At 39.0% G+C, this 18,637-nt stretch overlaps 1 protein-coding gene across 2 annotated transcripts; it reads left to right on the top strand.

The window, feature by feature from the left end:
* The first annotated feature begins 324 nt into the window (after positions 1-324).
* LOC127440528 (coatomer subunit beta'-like) lies at positions 325-17,255 on the top strand. 2 transcript variants are annotated; one of them, XM_051697173.1, is made up of 22 exons: positions 325-453; positions 1,132-1,269; positions 1,634-1,720; positions 1,830-1,956; positions 2,083-2,231; positions 2,456-2,602; positions 2,707-2,806; positions 2,952-3,094; positions 3,342-3,541; positions 3,687-3,797; positions 3,906-3,994; positions 5,639-5,745; positions 5,861-6,004; positions 6,137-6,267; positions 6,425-6,632; positions 7,569-7,679; positions 7,978-8,192; positions 8,404-8,496; positions 9,582-9,765; positions 10,087-10,161; positions 10,297-10,476; positions 16,809-17,255. In XM_051697173.1, the coding sequence occupies exons 1-22, from the start codon at positions 451-453 to the stop codon at positions 16,902-16,904; spliced, it is 2,838 nt and encodes a 945-aa protein (XP_051553133.1). In that variant the 5' UTR covers positions 325-450; the 3' UTR covers positions 16,905-17,255. The 2 variants fall into 2 exon arrangements, with proteins under 2 accessions (XP_051553133.1, XP_051553132.1); XM_051697172.1 differs by having other exon boundaries at positions 10,294-10,476; positions 16,809-17,253.
* Positions 17,256-18,637: the final 1,382 nt, after the last annotated feature.

Here is an 18,637-nt window from a genome sequence, read left to right as displayed (position 1 = left end):
TTGGTGAATTAAATGACCAATTTCCTTCCGAAACAGCAAAATCTGTACCTTATTCCAAACTTTTGGCCGCCAGTGTATATTTGTTATGATATTACATTTGACTATTTATTTAATAACAGCTCAAAGAAGAATTATATATATATATAATTTGTATGTTTTATAATGATTTCTACATACGCCTCGCAAAGCAATTTAGGTGAAATCTTTTTAAAGATTACAAATCATCATGCAGCGTCCCTCAAACGCCGATGTTATCCGAAATCATACGAAGTTCTCCGAAGCCATCCGAGTTTCACGTCAACGCTTCGACGTCAAACGCAGTGGCTTTGAGGAAGTTCCACGTCACATTTGTCTGCCGTGCTGTGAACTCCAGCCGAAAAACACATCAGCCTCTCAGTGGATGATTTAAATATTTGCAGCTGAAGGCGACCAGAAGCAGCGATCGCAAACATGGTAAGTGCCGCATCAATATCTACATTATGTTTAATATTAACATTGGATCACAGATTTTAAGGAAAACTGCGCTTTCTGGAACGTTAGCTAGCACTATTAGCTTAGAAGGCCCTAATAATGGCCACATAGGCAATTCTCTCTATGTGTATTTGTGTGTTATTCGTTGCTTTTTCTATTAAGGGTACAAGTCGATATGCTATTTGCATACAAAGTCTTAACATTAACCAAAATACAGATAACCTTCATTGAATTGTGTTGCAGGTCACTTGGTAGCTATATATTGTCCTCTTTCTTGCTAACAGCTGATGGTATGAATGTGGCTGTGTATTTAAAATTATTCACATGTTGAAAATGGACACTTTTGAAAATGTGCTGTTTACATTGTTGTCATTTGTCTTGTGACTTGTGTTATTATTGCTATTCTGTTGCTTTTATTAGCTGCTGTTACTCTTTCAGGCTGTTTTAGCAGAGTGACAATTATTAGTACCATCTAATTAGTACTTATCTAATGAAGTTGTATAACAAAATGTCACTTCTTTCTGGTCTTGAAACATTGTTAGCTTTTGTATTTGTAACTTGTCTAATTGTTGTGTTCTTGGTCCAGTTGATTTATAGTAGCAGGAGCTGATGGTGGATGTAAGCTGTCCTCTAACTGTAATTTTGATTCTTGTTATGTAGCCTCTTAGGCTGGACATCAAGCGTAAGCTCACGGCTCGATCTGACCGTGTTAAAAGCGTAGATCTTCATCCAACCGAGCCATGGATGCTAGCTAGTTTGTACAACGGCAGTGTTTGTGTCTGGAACCACGAAACACAAGTGAGTAGAAGGGATTTGCGATTGGTTTCAGAAGCTTCAGTACATGGACAGACATGGAAACTAGACACAGGCAAGGTCACAAAATAATGCATGCATGTACAGTGAGTTACAATGTACAGCTTTGTCCAAGAAGGTTTGGGAATGTTCTGATAGTATGTATAATGTTTACGTATTGCACATATTAAAAAATACATTGATTGGATATTGACTTTTTATAATGATTGACATTAACTGTCCATATATTGATAATGATGCTTCACTATACATTTACCCAGCTGATATTTACTGATAACATGATAGAGACTGCAGAGCATTATGGATGTTGTATGTTTATATATTAATGAGATTTATGGCTCTTTCATAGACTCTGGTTAAGACGTTTGAAGTCTGTGATCTGCCTGTAAGGGCTGCCAAGTTTGTGGCCAGGAAAAATTGGGTCATAACTGGTGCAGTAAGTATATTCTAAAGCTATTATTCATACACATCATTTGTGGAGAATGAAGCACTATAGATTTCATACTGGTGACCTGTTTGATTTCACGTCTTTCCCTTTTTTGTAGGATGACATGCAGATTCGCGTCTTCAACTATAACACTCTAGAGCGAGTGCACATGTTTGAGGCTCACTCAGATTACATTCGCTGCATTGCTGTGCACCCTACCCAGCCCTATATCCTCACGAGCAGTGGTATGTACAGATAGAAGAATGCACAACACAAGCATATCATTTCTTATGAATGCATTTTAAGTTTTCTCACTGTTCAATGCATTCATATTCCATTTTAATCTACATTTATTTTATGTATTTGTTTAGATGACATGCTGATAAAGCTGTGGGACTGGGAGAAGAAATGGTCCTGCAGTCAGGTGTTTGAGGGCCACACACACTACGTCATGCAGATTGTCATCAACCCCAAAGACAACAACCAGTTCGCAAGTGCATCGTTGGACAGAACCATCAAGGTAAGTTTGAACAGATATTTATGTTATGCATGCATTAGCCTTCCACCAAATGTCACATTGAAACATTTATAGAGGTTGGACATATTGAGGCTTTTGTATATTGATCAGTGGTGCTCATTTGAGTTATGCAGGTTTGAATCCGGCTTGCAGCATTTCCAGATACCATTTATCTTTTTCATTTTCTCTCTCTAAAATACATACTTGGCTGCTGTGTTGTGTTTTAGGTTTGGCAGCTGGGCTCCTCCTCTCCTAACTTCACTCTTGAGGGCCACGATAAGGGAGTGAACTGCATTGATTATTACAGTGGAGGAGATAAACCCTACCTCATATCAGGAGCTGATGACAGACTGGTCAAGATTTGGGACTATCAGGTATGAATGTCTACTATTGGTTTCTGCTTCCTTGATACTTATGCAGCTGCGAGTCATTCTTGGTGGTCTTATTTCTCAGGTTGTGTGTACCTTTCTCTCCTTAGAATAAAACATGTGTACAGACTCTTGAGGGTCATGCCCAGAATGTGTCCTGTGTAAACTTCCACCCAGAGCTACCAATCATTATCACTGGATCAGAGGATGGTGAGTTACAGTGCACACGACTATCATCATAACGTAGATCTTGTAATGGTCGCCAGTTTACAGAATCTCAGTGGCTGAAATGTAGAGTAACCCAACAGAGCGTCGTGCTGATCTAATACAGGTTTTTCATTGTTTTGGGATTCAGGCACAGTTCGGATCTGGCATTCTAGCACCTATCGTTTAGAAAGCACCCTGAACTATGGTATGGAGCGTGTGTGGTGTGTGTCCGGCCTGCGGGGCTCCAACAGTGTGGCATTGGGCTATGATGAAGGCAGCATCATTATTAAGGTAATAAAATAATTTCAAAAGGAGCATTATGCAAAACAGTGTGCGCCTGTTAGTTGTGTGGCATCCAGGTTGAAGCTCCTGGCTGGTAATCAGAAGTTTGCAGATGTATTCTCACAAGAAGAGAGCTATCACCATTGTGCCTTTGAGCAAAGCATTTAACCCAAGGTTACTCCAAAGGGATTGTCACTGTAATATTGTCCGTCACTGAGATGCTCATTGTGGTTAAAACTTTTGTTTTTTGTTGTAGCTTGGTCGTGAGGAGCCAGCCATGTCAATGGATACCAGTGGAAAGATCATCTGGGCCAAGCATTCAGAGATTCAACAGGCTAACCTCAAAGCCATGGGTGATGCTGAGATCAAGGATGGAGAGAGGCTGCCACTGGCTGTAAAGGACATGGGCAGCTGTGAGATCTACCCTCAAACTATCCAGCACAATCCTAATGGCAGGTAAGACCCTCACTCTCATGTACTCACACCAGTCACATTTACATGCAGCCTGACCCACATTTAATATATCTTTGATATTATTTAATAAAAACTTGTTGAAAAGCTTGTTGTCCAAAAACTCTGTTCTCCCTAATCTTGTGTTCAGGTTTGTTGTGGTGTGTGGAGATGGAGAGTACATCATCTATACTGCAATGGCTTTAAGAAACAAGAGCTTTGGATCAGCACAGGAGTTTGTGTGGGCCCATGACTCATCTGAGTAAGTGCTATACTTGCATATCAAAGACGTATTTGTACTGTACTTGATGAAAGATAATCCATGTCAAGACTGTTTTGAAGTATTCTTATGGCTTTTTTTAAATCAAAGGTATGCAATTCGGGAAAGCAGCAGTGTGGTGAAGATCTTCAAAAACTTCAAGGAGAAAAAGTCTTTTAAGCCAGACTTTGGAGCAGAAGGTAAATGATTTTGCATTGTGGGTAATAGTAGTCAAACTTGGCTCTGGTTTTAGACAGAATTATTGAATGCAATTTTTGATGCCAGGGACCCCCAATATGATGATCCCCTTGCGAGGGCCAGTTTGAAAACGCCTCTATAAGGTCATCCAGATATTAAATCAGCCTACTACACTGCGAGTAAATCATTTGCATATGCGATTAAATTTCACGCTATAGGACTAATATATGTCTTATTAGCTATTGGCTAGTAAATATTAAGATTTCGCTCGCCAGTGATTGAGTCATGTAGTGGCGAAGCACCAAGATCCTTTTACTGTATAAGAAGCTGGATTCAGCCTCGACTTTAACTGCGGGTTGTGTCTCATGAGCACACACTCTGTTTTTTGGCTGCACTTTTCCACTGACTGTTTTCACAACATGCTTCGTTGTAATACACCTGTTGGACGTCTGTTAGAAGGTAAAAGTGTTGCAAAACTTGAGTGCTTGTAGATTTGAATTTGAGAATAATATGCAAGTAAATGTTTCCTTTTGGTTCATTCCATATTATTTTTGTCCAAAGACGAGATCCACGCACCCCATTTTCAGGTCATGTTTTTTTTATATCCTTTCTGTTATTTACAGGCAGTTGGTGATCAAAAAGGTAAAAATAAGCATTAATTCCAATAACAGATTGCACAGATGAGGTAAAAACAACTGCAGCTTGTTTATGTACGATGCACTTATTCAACCATACACACTTGTTCGCGGAGCTGAAGGATCTCTTGAAGAGACAGTACAATAGTAGTTCTTGTTATTCATATCAATGTAAACTCAATGTAAATTGCACAAGTGCACATAAAAACATTCAAAAAATGTAGTGTAATAAATGTGCACATACATGCATATTTAAAGGCACAATTATACACTATGAAATAATTTCAGTAAATATTAAAGAATTTAACAAATAGGCTCGTGCCACATTTATGCAAGGCTTTGGTAATTTTTAATTTTATTTTAATTTTGCATAGTAGTTTTGATATAGTAGCACTTTATTTTTTTAATATAATTTTTAAATAATTGTTTTATGTGTAATTCTATGCTCATTATTAGGTTCCAACCTTGTGAATATTTTGTTAAAAAATGTAAATGAAATTTCAAATAGAGGCAACAGCTTGTGTCATTAATAAAAAAAAGTTCAGGACATCATATGAATTGACAGAATGTGAAATTTGCTAAAATGTGATTAAAATGATGAAAAGTGCAATCCCACATACTATATTTTGTGAAGTCATGTACTGTATATGAATATTGTAGATATGTAAAAAAAAAAAAAAAAAAAAGCCCCTTCTCTTAATATCTTTTTTTTTTTTTTTCATTATGCTTGCATGTCGTCAAAAGTCTGGTGATTAAAAAAAAATTTACTTGCCAATGGCAATTCTCCAACATGTCCGTAGAGGACTGTAAATGCACACTGAAAATCAAATGTGCATATACTATGCACTGCATGTACTGTATATTGCATGGAGAAAAAAAATATCATTTCCATTTTATATTGGTTCTGGTAGAAGTAGCATGGTAACCTGCTATTTTGAACATGATTTTCAAATGTGTGCACGGCTGTCGGTGGTTTTTGTAAACATCAAATGCATGGTTTTGTGTTTGCAGGTATCTATGGTGGTTTCTTGCTGGGTGTCCGATCAGTGAATGGCTTGGCTTTCTACGACTGGGATAATACAGAGCTGATTCGTCGCATTGAGATCCAGCCCAAACATGTAAGTTCTGGTGTCCACTGCTCTAGTTCACTTCACCATCATACTTAGTATATACTCGCTACTTAAAATATTGCTGCAGTTGCTTATCACATCTGATCTGATTTTTTTCCTTCAGATTTTCTGGTCAGACTCTGGAGAGCTGGTATGTATTGCGACAGAGGAATCTTTTTTTATCCTGCGCTATATGTCGGAGAAAGTGGCCACATCACAGGAATCAAATGAGGGAGTTACTGAAGATGGCATTGAAGATGCTTTTGAGGTGAGCATACAGTATACTGGAGTTGAAGGCAACACTTGAGTATTCAATCCAGTTCTTTGCAACATGTGTTTGAATTGGAAACCAATGGTGGAGGAAAGGTCTAAGTTCCCTATGGTGTGTTTGCGTGTGCAGGTCCTGGGAGAGATTCAGGAGGTGGTTAAGACAGGTCTGTGGGTGGGAGATTGTTTCATCTACACCAGTTCAGTCAACCGACTCAACTACTTTGTTGGAGGGGAGATTGTCACCATTGCTCACCTTGACAGGTGCATTCAATCTTCATCTAACCTTCATTTAAAACCGTTTCAATCATTTTCGTGATATCTATATCACACGTGAAGATAGAAAGAGAGGCTTCTCAAATTTCATTTATGAAGAATATTGTCTTTAGAATTTAGTCTAATAATGACTTATTGCCCTCAGAACCATGTACCTGCTGGGATACATTCCTAAAGACGACCGTCTTTACCTGGGCGATAAGGAGCTGAATATTGTCAATTACTCTCTTCTGGTGTCTGTGCTGGAGTACCAGACAGCTGTCATGCGCAGAGACTTCGGCATGGCAGACAAAGTGTTGCCCACCATCCCAAAAGAACAGAGAACCAGGGTTGCCCACTTCCTGGAAAAACAGGTTAGATTTCCAATGTTAGCTTGCAAACCATGATCCCCTATCAATCCTTTTAGAAGTACCAATATTGTTGTTGAGTTCTTGAGTATGAAAACACTACACATTTGGTAATAAATTATATCCCTACACTTAGCAAACTGACCAGCAAACCAGCTTCACCCTTAATAAATGAATTGTTAAATTAATATTTTACCCCAAAATTAAGTTTAATAATTTACTCCCCTTCATGTCATCCCAGATGTGTATGACTTTCTTATGCAAAACACACAGATTTTTAGATGAATATCTCAGCTCTGTAGGTCCATACAAAGCAAGTGAATGGTGACCAAAATGTTGACGCTCCAAAAAGCACATAAAGGCAGCATAAAAGTAATCCATATGACTGGGTGAGAAGAGATCAAAATGTAACTCCTTGTTCACTATAAATCTTGTCATCAGCAGTCTCCTCAGCAATCATGATTTCAAGCTTGATTACACTTTCTTGTGCCATCTAATGCTCTGCGCATGCGCCAAGCACTAGGAAGTGTAATTAAGCTTGAAACCATGATCATGCCTAGAGACTGCAATGGCAAGACTTACAGTGAAAAAGGAGTTGCTTGTTCTCATCGAATACCGATTGGATCAGAAGACATGGATTTAACCACTGAAGTCTTATAGATTACTTTAATGCTGCCTTTATGTGTTTTTTGGAGCTTCAAAGTTTTAGTCACCATGCACTTGCAATGTATGGACCTACAGAGCTGACATATACTTCCAAAAATCTTTGTTTGTGTTCTGCAGAAAAAGAAAGTCATACACATCTGAGATGGCATGAGGGTGAGTAAATGATGGGAGAACTTTCATTTTTGAGCTGATCGACTACCAAAAGCATGTGAAGCATTTTGATCTGAAACTCAATACATTCTCTGATGTCCCAACTATCTACATCTGTGTCTACAGGGGTTCAAGCAACAGGCTTTGGCTGTCTCCACAGATCCAGAGCACAGGTTTGAGCTGGCATTACAGTTAGGAGAGCTCAAGATTGCATACCAGCTTGCAGTAGAAGCTGAGGTTTGTTATAAGCTAATGATACAGGACAGTAAACATTATTGGTTGTCACATCAGTTCCCCCTAGTGGTGGCCAGACACATTCAACTACTTGAGACTTACTAGTCAACACCAACGCTGTCACATGACTGGCTCATTGATGAAATTATCTGTACAATTTTTTTGCCAGAGAAAAAGCATTATAGAAATTATCTCAAGACTTGTTTTTGTCTTTTTAGTAAAAGTAGTGTACACGATTCTGCATGGCAGCTCTAAGTTTCTTTTAATGAAAGTTCATTGTATTACTACTTTTCTTCTGTAGTCGGAACAGAAATGGAAGCAGTTGGCAGAGTTGGCCATCAGCAAGTGCCAATTTGGCTTGGCACAGGAGTGCCTCCATCATGCGCAGGACTATGGAGGACTGCTGCTGCTGGCAACTGCATCTGGCAACGCTTCTATGGTTGCCAAGCTTGCTGAGGGGGCGGAGCGTGATGGCAAAAACAATGTTGCCTTCATGACCTACTTCCTGCAGGGAAAGTGAGTGTCAGTGAGGAGAGAAAAGACCTTCATCAGCTGAAATGCATATTGAAATATTTTGACTGCACATTTTTTTTTGTGTATTTTGATACATTTTTAATGTCTTGTTATTTTGTACACCATTAATAAGGGTTGTCAGACAAAGTCACCTCTGTTTTGGAATATAATTATTTTGATTTAGTTGATTTTTATCATTTGTTTTTCTCGCCAGACTGGACAACTGTTTGGAACTTCTAATCAGGACCAATCGTCTACCAGAAGCAGCATTTCTTGCTCGCACATATCTGCCTAGCCAAGTGTCCAGGTCTGTGTTCATATTCGCGTTGCCACAACTATAAAGAGAGTTTTGTTAAGGAACAACTTGCTGTAAAGTCAAGTGAAGGAAAGTCACAATGCACGTACAGTTTATAGGAAAATAGTATGCAGTATGTATTAGTCTGTAGTAATAAATTTATACTGTCCAGTAAGCAGTGCAGTAGTATTCCATTCTGAACATAGCCAAGGTGTTTGTTGTTTGACATTGTGCCAAACTAGGCATTCGAAACATCGAGCTTAAAGTGATAGTTCACCGAAAAGTGAAAATTATTGTTTACTTTCTTCTGCAAAACACAAATGAAGATTTTTAGAAGAATATCTCAGCTCTGTTGGTCAAAAATCACATAAAAGTAATCCATAATGCTCCAGTGGTTAAATCCATATTTTTTTAAGCAACATGATAAGTGTGGGTGAGAAACAGATCAATATTTAACTCATTTTTTACAATAAATCTTTACTTTCACTTTTACTTTTATATTAAAAGTTTATCAATTTTGCATTGTGGGTAATAGTAGTCAAACTTGGCTCTGGTTCTAGACTGAATTCTTTAATGCAATCTTTGATGCCAGGGACCCCCAATATGATGATCCCCTTGCGAGGGGAAAAAAGTTTTATTTATTTATTTATTTTTATTTATTTATTTATTTTTTAGGTGATTTGCATTCTTCGTGTATATCGCCACCTAATGGTCGGGCCTGCTCAAAGGTGGAGATTTATAGTAAAAAACGACTTAAATATTGATCTGTTTCTCACCCACACCTATAATATCACTTCTGAAGACATGGATTTAACCATGTCTGGAGTCTGGATTACTTTAATGCTGCCTTTATATGATTTTTGATGATTCAAAAGTTCTGGTCACCATTCACTTGCATTGTATGGACCCACAGAGCTGAGATACTCTTCTAAAAATCTTTGTTTGTGTTCTGCAGCGGAAAGAAAGTCATGCACATCTGGGATGGCATGAGGGTGAGTAAAAGAGTGAATTGTAATTTTTTTTAGTGAACTATCCCTTTAATGTCTGAATGAAATCTTGTATCTACAATAATTCTGTGACTGTGTGTTGGATAACAGGGTGGTTAAGCTGTGGAGGGAGAGCTTGTCCAAAGTAAATCAGAAAGCAGCAGAGTCTCTGGCAGACCCCACCGAGTATGAGAACCTTTTCCCTGGGCTGAGAGAGGCCTTTGTGGCAGAGCAGTACCTCAGGGAGACCTGTCTCGGCCAAACCAGACCTGCGTCTGACTACCCATTGATCACGGTAGGAAAGCAGCTTTTTTTTAATGTTTTCCTGTTTACTTCCATGCTCCCCTTATAAGGGAACCAAGCAGCATTTTTGCAGACACAAGCAAACAAATTAGACAAACCTATATCTTCTAAGTGCGGTGTCAAAATTAAATGAAGATGAGTGCAATTACTTCCACATTTCATTTTTTATTTGTTTTCCAATGTAGTTTTGTAACTGCAAGCAATGGTTTGTTCTTGTCTAATCCATTTAATTTCAGATGCCTATTGAAAGCAGTCAACATCAATGTTGTGAAATTACCCTTGTGTCCTCATCGTGTATTTTCTCTCTCTGCAGCCCAACGAAGAAAGGAACGTGCTGGAGGAAGCCAGTTGTTATGAACCCAAAGGCATCTTACCCACTCCCACACAGGTAAGTGTGCCTTACATACACTCCTTCTGTTTATGGTAACATAAATACATGAGCACACTACAACCCTGATCAATAGAGCTCATATATATATCTTTTGTAAATAAGCTAATAAAAGCACCTGGGTTTATACAGCAGATGAAGGACACAGAAGAAGCCCCATCAGATGTGGGTGTTTTAGCTTCAGTGATGGCAGCTGTCTCAGCTCCAGTAGTTGCAGCAGTCTCTTCCATGAGTTCTGCAGAATCCCAGCCTGCTCAGAAGGTTGAGGAGAAGATAGAAGAAGAGACTCCCAAGATTTCAGCAGCAGAACAGAAGGTATGCAGACTGATGCCTAAAGACACCATGTTAATGTCTGACTTGAAGTGATTATTTACAGTTATAGCAATCTAGCCATTATGTAAAAAAGTGGTGTATATGCCAGACAATCACTCGAATAATATGCCAGGCAGTCACCTAATTTAAATGTAATTATTACAATTTACGATAGCGCCGCAGTGTGGAGCTCTCCAGTTCTTTTGCTGTTTTTGTTTGTTTGTCCTGTGTTTTGTAATGTCTTTTTGATCAGTTTCACCAGAGACGAACTGTTAAATATTCGGCAGCAAACACCAGATATTTTTTTACCGGTATTTCATTATTCTGATGTTTTGTTGGACATCTTAGTTGGAGGAGCTGCGGTGCTGTACAAGTGCGCTAAAAAGCACAAACGAGGGAAGCGAGCCGGCGCGCTAGACAAACTGTGTCAACACTGCTTCCGAACCATGCTGCCAAGCATAAATCTAGAGAATCTCCGCTCTCTTCCTAAAAAAACCAGATAGACTTCTTCTCCTAACCCATACAAACAAGGACTTTGTCAACTCTGCTGCTCTATGCTTCACGGAAACCTGGCTAAGTGAAACTACTCTGGACAGCGCATTACATCTGCCGTGCTTTCAGCTGTTCAGAGGGGATTTATCGAGGAAAACGAGAGGCAGTGGATCATGCTTTTACATCAATGCAAGCGTTGAAGAAGATTTGCTGCCCTAATTTAGAAGCGCTCTTCCTCAACTGTAAGCCTTTCTACTCGCCACGGGAGTTTTCCTTGTTTATTCTGGTGAGCGTTTACATTCCTCCACAAGCTTGCTTGAACGCAGCGCTGCAACAGCTGGATGATCAGATCACAGACACGGAACAACAATACCCGGACTCACTTATTATTCTTGGGGATTTTAACAAAAATGAACTGCCCAAATACAAACAGCACATTACATGCCCAACCAGAGACACAAATATACTGGATCACTGTTACACTACATTAAAGGATGCATATCGCTCTGTCCCTAGAACAGCTTTGGGACTCTCTGATCACTGTCTGGTTCATCATCTTCCAACCTACAGGCAAAAACTAAAATCAGCTAAACCTACAGATACATAACATTCCCTTGCACTGTACATAACCAGTTTGTATTTAGATTTGCACTGCGTATGTGTGCGTGTATGGTTTGTATGAATATGTATTAATATACACTATATTGCCAAAAGTATTCGCTCACCCATCCAAATAATTGAATTCAGGTGTTCCAATCACTTCCATGGCCACAGGTGTATAAAATGAAGCACCTAGGCATGCAGACTGCTTCTACAAACATTTGTGAAAGAATGGGCCGCTCTCAGGAGCTCAGTGAATTCCAGCGTGGTACTGTGATAGGATGCCACCTGTGCAACAAGTCCAGTCGTGAAATTTCCTCGCTACTAAATATTCCACAGTCAAATGTCAGTGGTATTATAACAAAGTGAAAGCGATTGGGAATGACAGCAACTCAGCCACGAAGTGGTAGGCCACGTAAAATGACAGAGCGGGGTCAGCAGATGCTGAGGCGCATAGTGCGCAGAGGTCGCCAACTTTCTGCAGAGTCAATCGCTACAGACCTCCAAAGTTCATGTGGCCTTCAGATTAGCTCAAGAACAGTGCGTAGAGAGCTTCATGGAATTGGTTTCCATGGCCGAGCAGCCATACGTCACCAAGTGCAATGCAAAGCGTCGGATGCAGTGGTGTAAAGCACGCCGCCACTGGACTCTAGAGCAGTGGAGATGCGTTCTCTGGAGTGACGAATCATGCTTCTCCATCTGGCAATCTGATGGATGAGTCTGGGTTTGGCGGTTGCCAGGAGAACGGTACTTGTCTGACTGCATTGTGCCAACTGTGAAGTTTGGTGGAGGGGGGATTATGCAGTGGGGTTGTTTTTTAGGAGCTGGGCTTGGCCCCTTAGTTCCAGTGAAAGGAACACTGAATGCTTCAGCATACCAAGAGATTTTGGACAATTCCATGCTCCCAACTTTGTGGGAACAGTTTGGGGATGGCCCCTTCCTGTTCCAACATGACTGCGCACCAGTGCACAAAGCAAGGTCCATAAAGACATGGATGAGCGAGTTTGGTGTGGAAGAACTTGACTGGCCTGCACAGAGTCCTGACCTCCACCCAATAGAGCACCTTTGGGATGAATTAGAGCGAAGACTGCGAGCCAGGCCTTCTCGTCCAACATCAGTGTCTGACCTCACAAATGCGCTTCTGGAAGAATGGTCAAAAATTCCCATAAACACACTCCTAAACCTTGTGGAAAGCCTTCCCAGAAGAGTTGAAGCTGTTATAGCTGCAAAGGGTGAGCCGACGTCATATTAAACCCTATGGATTAAGAATGGGATGTCACTTAAGTTCATATGCGTCTAAAGGCAGATGAGCGAATACTTTTGGCAATATAGCGTATATTCATATATGTACACACACATATATATATATATATATATATATATATATATATATATATATATATATATACACACATACATACATACATACATACATACATACATATATATATATATATATATATATATATATATATATATATATATATATATATATATACACACACACACACATATACACACACATATACATATATATATATATATATATACATATACATATATATATATACACACACACACACATATATATGTGTGTGTGTGTGTGTATGTGTATATATATATATATATATATATATATATATATATATATATATATATATATATATATATATATATATATATATATATTAGTCTGTTGTGTATTCTATATATATATTTTTCTTTTCAATATTTATCTGTTTTTTTTATTCAATTTTAATTATTTTTTAAAAGTCTTGTTGCTGTTTTTGTATTGTTGTGTACTGGAAGCTCATGTCACCAAGACAAATTCCTTGTATGTGTAAGCATACTTGGCAATAAAGCTCATTCTGATTCTGATTCTAATACTGTAAAGAGATGGACCAATGAAGCAGGGCTGGAACTACAAGTCTGTTTTGACTGCACTGATTGGAGTGTTTTTGAAGCTAGAGCCACCAACATGGACGAGCTCACAGATACTGTGACATCATATATCAGTTTCTGTGAGGATTTGTGCATTCCTACTAGGACTTATTTAACATACAGCAATGACAAACCATGGTTTACAGCTAAACTCAGGCAGCTTCGTCAGGCCAAAGAGGATACTTACAGAAGTGGGGATAAAATAACAAAAACACACTGACAAAGGAGATTGGAGCGGCTAAAAGAAGCTACTTTGAAAAGCTGGAAAACAAGTTTTCAACTAACGACCATCCCCCAACCCTGTAGGTAATCAACAGCTGGCTGACGACCTGAATGTGTTTTACTGTAGATTTGAAAAGCCCAGTCTCACACCCCACACCCACTCTGACCTTCATTTCACACAACCACCAACAACTCCTACAACCCCCCTCCTGCTACTCAAACTGCACTTAAGATCTCTGAAGAGGATGTGTGCCGGGTCTTCCGGAAACAGAGGACAAGGAAGCCCAGAAGGTGTTTCACCCACTTGTCTAAAAGCCTGTGCTAACCAGCTGACCCTTACCTTTACACAGATCTTCAACACATCACTAGAGCACTGTGAAGTTCCCAGATGCTTCAAATGCTCCACCATCATCCCTGTCCCAAAGAAACCCAAGATTGCAGGACTTAATAACTACAGATCTGTCGCCCTGACATCTGTGGTCATGAAGTGATTTGAGAGACTGGTGTTGGCCCACCTGAAGGACATCACTGGACCCTTTCTGGATCCCCTGCAGTTTGCCTATCCAGCTAACAGGTCGGTGGATGATGCAGTCAATATGGGACTGCATTACATAATGCAAAATCTAGACAGACCAGGGACTTATGCAAGGATCCTATTTGTTGACTTCAGTTCGGCTTTCAACACCATCATCCCTGCTCTCCTATGGAATAAATTAACCCAGCTCTCAGTTCGCACCTCTGTCTGCCAGTGAATCACCAGCTTTTTGACAGATAGGCAGCAGTTAGTGAGACTGGAGAAATTAACTTCCAGCACATGTACAATCAGCACTGGTTCCCCCCAGGGATGTGTGCTCTCCCCACTACTCTTCTCCCTGTACACAAATGACTGCACTGCCAAGGACCCCTCTGTCAAGCTCCTGAAGTTTGCAGACAACACTACAGATCATCGGCCTCATCCAAGATGATGATGAGTCTGCATACAGAAGGGAGGTTGAACCACTGGCTCATTGGTGCAGTCAAAACAACTTGGAGCTGAACAAGCTCAAAATAGTGGAGATGATAGTGGACTTTAGGTGGGACACCCCAGCATCGACCCCGCTCACCATTCTAAACAGCACTGTGGCAGCAGTAGAGTCATTCAGGTTCCTGGGCACTACCATCTCATAGGACCTGAAGTGGGAGTGACTCCATTGTGAAAAAGGCCCAGCAGAGGTTGTACTTCCTTAGCCAGTTGATGAATTTCAGTCTGCCACAGGCGCTGCTGATACAGCTCTACTCAGCAGTCATTGAGTCTAACCTTTGCCCTTCAATAACTGTCTGTTTTGGTTCAGCTACCAAGTCAGACATCAGAATACTTCAAAGGATAGTCCGGACTGCTGAACGGATTATTGGTACTCACCTTTCCACCCTCCAAGAACTGTACACCTCCAGAGTGAGGAAAATGGCTGGAAAAATCGCTTTGGACCCCATTCACCCAGCACACTACCTTTTTTAACTGTTGCCCTCTGGCTGGCACTACAGAGCACTGAGTACCTGAACAGTCAGGCACAAGAACAGTTTCTTCCATCAGGCCATTTACCTTTTGAATAGTTAAAACTTGCCACCAATACTCTCCATTGTGGCAGTACAATCATGTGCATATTCAACTATTCATTCATATTTATATTCCATTTGGGGCGTTTTCACACCTAGTTCATTTGAGCACTCCAAGCGCTCTCAGAGAGGTATAACGTGTATATGTGAACAACCCAAGTGGTCTCAGACCCCCCTAACAGGACCCAAAAGCAAACCGTACTCAGACCACCTCATAAATGATATAACATATAAAATATTACTTTTTATGTAATTTTATCCCTGTGCAGTAATTTTTAATGAAAAATTCAATATTCTTTAAAGCCTTAAAAGTAATCATATAGCCCCATTTTATTATATAAAGTTCAAGTTAAACATCAATAAATTATGTAATAAGCATACGTGAACCTTAAGAAGTATGACAATTTGTATGACAATTGCTTATAATAATCGCAAATATTTATGAAACATTATTGTCAGCCAAATTTCAAAATCGTGACAGCCCTAGCTGCAATGAGGTCTGAGTTCTTGAGGAGCTGTGGTGTGAACATCAAGGGGTCTGAGACCACATTAATGTGAAGAGGACCAAAAAAGAAACTGAGTCCTGTTTTAAGTTCGCTTACATTGTGAACACCAAAAGCACTGAGGTCATTTGCGGCTGGTTCCCTTTTCTGGTTAATTTTAACCGAACTGGGTTTGGTTCACTTAAAATGTACTATATGTGAAACCACCCTATATCTATTTGACATATCCTACCTCTTCTGCACAATGCATTAATCACCTTGCACATAACTGTATCTGTATATAATGTATTTGAACAACATTATTGCCCTACTGTAGTTTCCTCTATATATTTATCTGTTGTATCATATTTGTTATTCTTATTTCTTAATATTTATGTATATTTTTTGTATTCTCTTTGTACTGGAAGTGTCACCATGACAAATTCCTTGTGTGTGTAAGCATACTTGGCAATAAAGCTCATTCTGATTCTGATTCTAATTAAAGGTCTCCAAAGTAATTTTCCACTTAAAACATTTTAAGGCATAAACTATACACTTTATCTTGATTTCATGGTAACTCCTCGTTATCTGACACTTTGTCTTCAAATAAACGAATCATGGGTGACAAATATGACCCCAAATATGGAATTTCTACAGTAACATGGAAAACCTTTGCATAATGCTGCACCCATGCCAGTAGGTGTCGGTATGAAGTCCAAGATGACTGTCGTGTCACTGAAACATTGACAAAAAAAAATCGTAAAAATAATTTGAAATTTCACATTTGTATTTCTAAATGGTTTGAGTGTATTTTTTTTTTAAATCCTGGAATAAACACATCTGTGATAACATAGGCCAAGGGATTACACCCTTGCAGCATCACTAAAGCAATTTATTTGAACCACTAAGCATTAGTTAACATTTACTGCAGACTAACAATGCCCGATAATATTTAGGTTTTATTCCATTTGGAACAGTCTGATCATTTTGATGATATATTTTCAGGTTATTGATGAACTGGAGGACGATTTGGATAACTTGGAGCTGGATGACATTGACACCACAGACGTTAATCTGGATGACGACTTCTTAGATGACTAAACCCCCAACCCTGAAGCATTGAGTTTATTTAAGTGACCAAACACCACCACCCCTCCCCCAATCTTTTATTTTTTATTTTTATCTATGTTGGTCCTGCAGAGCAAGGCAAGGGTGGACTGTGCTGAATATGAATATGTCTTTTGAGATGTAGCACAAATGGAAAAAGAAGAAATAAGTGTTATTGATTCTGAATTTTTTTGTACTTTATTCTTGACCTACAATTTACATTTTACCCCTACACCAACATATACATTGATTCTCGTGTGTTCTGTCATGATAAATCATGGTGTCTTTATTCATAATAAAGACTACTATGTTAACAATAAATGGTCCTGTCATAATACTAAGTTTTTCTCAGTACCGCAGGCATTCTGCATTGATTCTACTATCAGAAATGTTTTTTCTTTTCTATTTTTATACATTCTGTTAAGTATACAGTATCTTCTAGGAACCAGCCATTAGCTAGTGTTAATTATTCACATAATGTAGTCTGAACACTAATACTCTAAACTAATAAACACAGTCTGCTTAAAGGGATAGTTCACCCAAAAATGAAAATTCTCTCATCATTTACTCGCCTTCATGCCATCCCAGATTTTTATGACTTTCTTTCTTCTGCTGAACACAAACAAAGATCTTTAGAAGAACATCTCACCTCTGTAGGTCCATACAATGAAAGTGGATGGTGGCCAGAACTCTGAAGGTCCAAATATCACATAAAGGCATCATAAAAGTATCCATAAGACTCTAGTGGTTTAATCAATGTCTTCTGAAGCGATCCAAATGGTTTTGGGTGAGAATAGACAAAAATTTTCTCCTTTTTCACTATAAATCTTCCCAATGCAGCCTCTAGGCACGATCATGATTTCAAGCTCTGTTACACTTCCTATATTGTCATCCAGCACTCTGTGCATGCGTCAAGGACTAGGAAGTGTAATCGAGCTTAAAAATCATGATTGTGTCTAGAGACTACGTTGGGAAGATGTACAGTGAAAAATGAGTTATATTTTGATTTATTCTCACCCAAAACTGATTGGATCGCTTCAGAAGACATTGATTAAACCACTGGAGCCATATGGATTACTTTTACGATTTGTACCTTCAGAGTTCTGGCCACTTCTTATTTTTTGATTGTGCTAACCAACAGAGCTGAGATGTTCTTCTAAAAATCTTCATTTGTGTTCTGCAGAAGAAAAAAAAGTCATATACATCTGGGATGGCATGAAGGTGAGTAATAATTGTAGTTTTCATGTCTTTATTGGACATGTTTAATTTTTCCCAGTCAATTCTGGAAAAAAGTATGTGAACCTTGCATCAAATTACTGGTAGAACCTCCTTTGGCAGCATAACCTCCACCAGACATTTCATGTAGCTCTTGATCAGCCTTGTATATCACTGAGGAGGAATTTTACACCATTCCTCTTTACAAATATATTTCGGTTTATTAATATTTTTGGAATTTCTTGCATGAACAGCACTATTCAGGTCATGCCAGAACATCTCATTTGGAATCTTGACTTGGCCATTCCAAAACATGAATGCTTTCCTCTTTAAACATTCTGTTGTTGATTTGTCTCCATAATGTCAGTAAAATATAAAACGTTCTAAAATTTAAATGCAAAACAGTGCGTTGACAGTGCTGACACATGGTATCTGTTACTTTTCTCAATGCTGGCTAGGATGGGCCAATCACAATTGTTTATTATTACTGGATGAGGAATATTTTAGTAATT

Source organism: Myxocyprinus asiaticus, chromosome 5 (genome assembly GCF_019703515.2).
Source record: "Myxocyprinus asiaticus isolate MX2 ecotype Aquarium Trade chromosome 5, UBuf_Myxa_2, whole genome shotgun sequence".
In the NCBI taxonomy this organism is placed as follows: Eukaryota; Metazoa; Chordata; class Actinopteri; order Cypriniformes; family Catostomidae; genus Myxocyprinus; species Myxocyprinus asiaticus.
This window is presented reverse-complemented; position numbering and strand designations above follow the sequence as displayed.

What these genes read in the sequence shown, in the direction of transcription:
- LOC127440528 (XM_051697172.1), top strand. An exon ending in TCTGGAACCACGAAACACAA is followed by an intron (nt 1,270 to 1,633) that starts GTGAGTAGAAGG and finishes GCTCTTTCATAG; the next exon opens with ACTCTGGTTAAGACGTTTGA. An exon ending in AAGGCAGCATCATTATTAAG is followed by an intron (nt 3,095 to 3,341) that starts GTAATAAAATAA and finishes TTTTTGTTGTAG; the next exon opens with CTTGGTCGTGAGGAGCCAGC.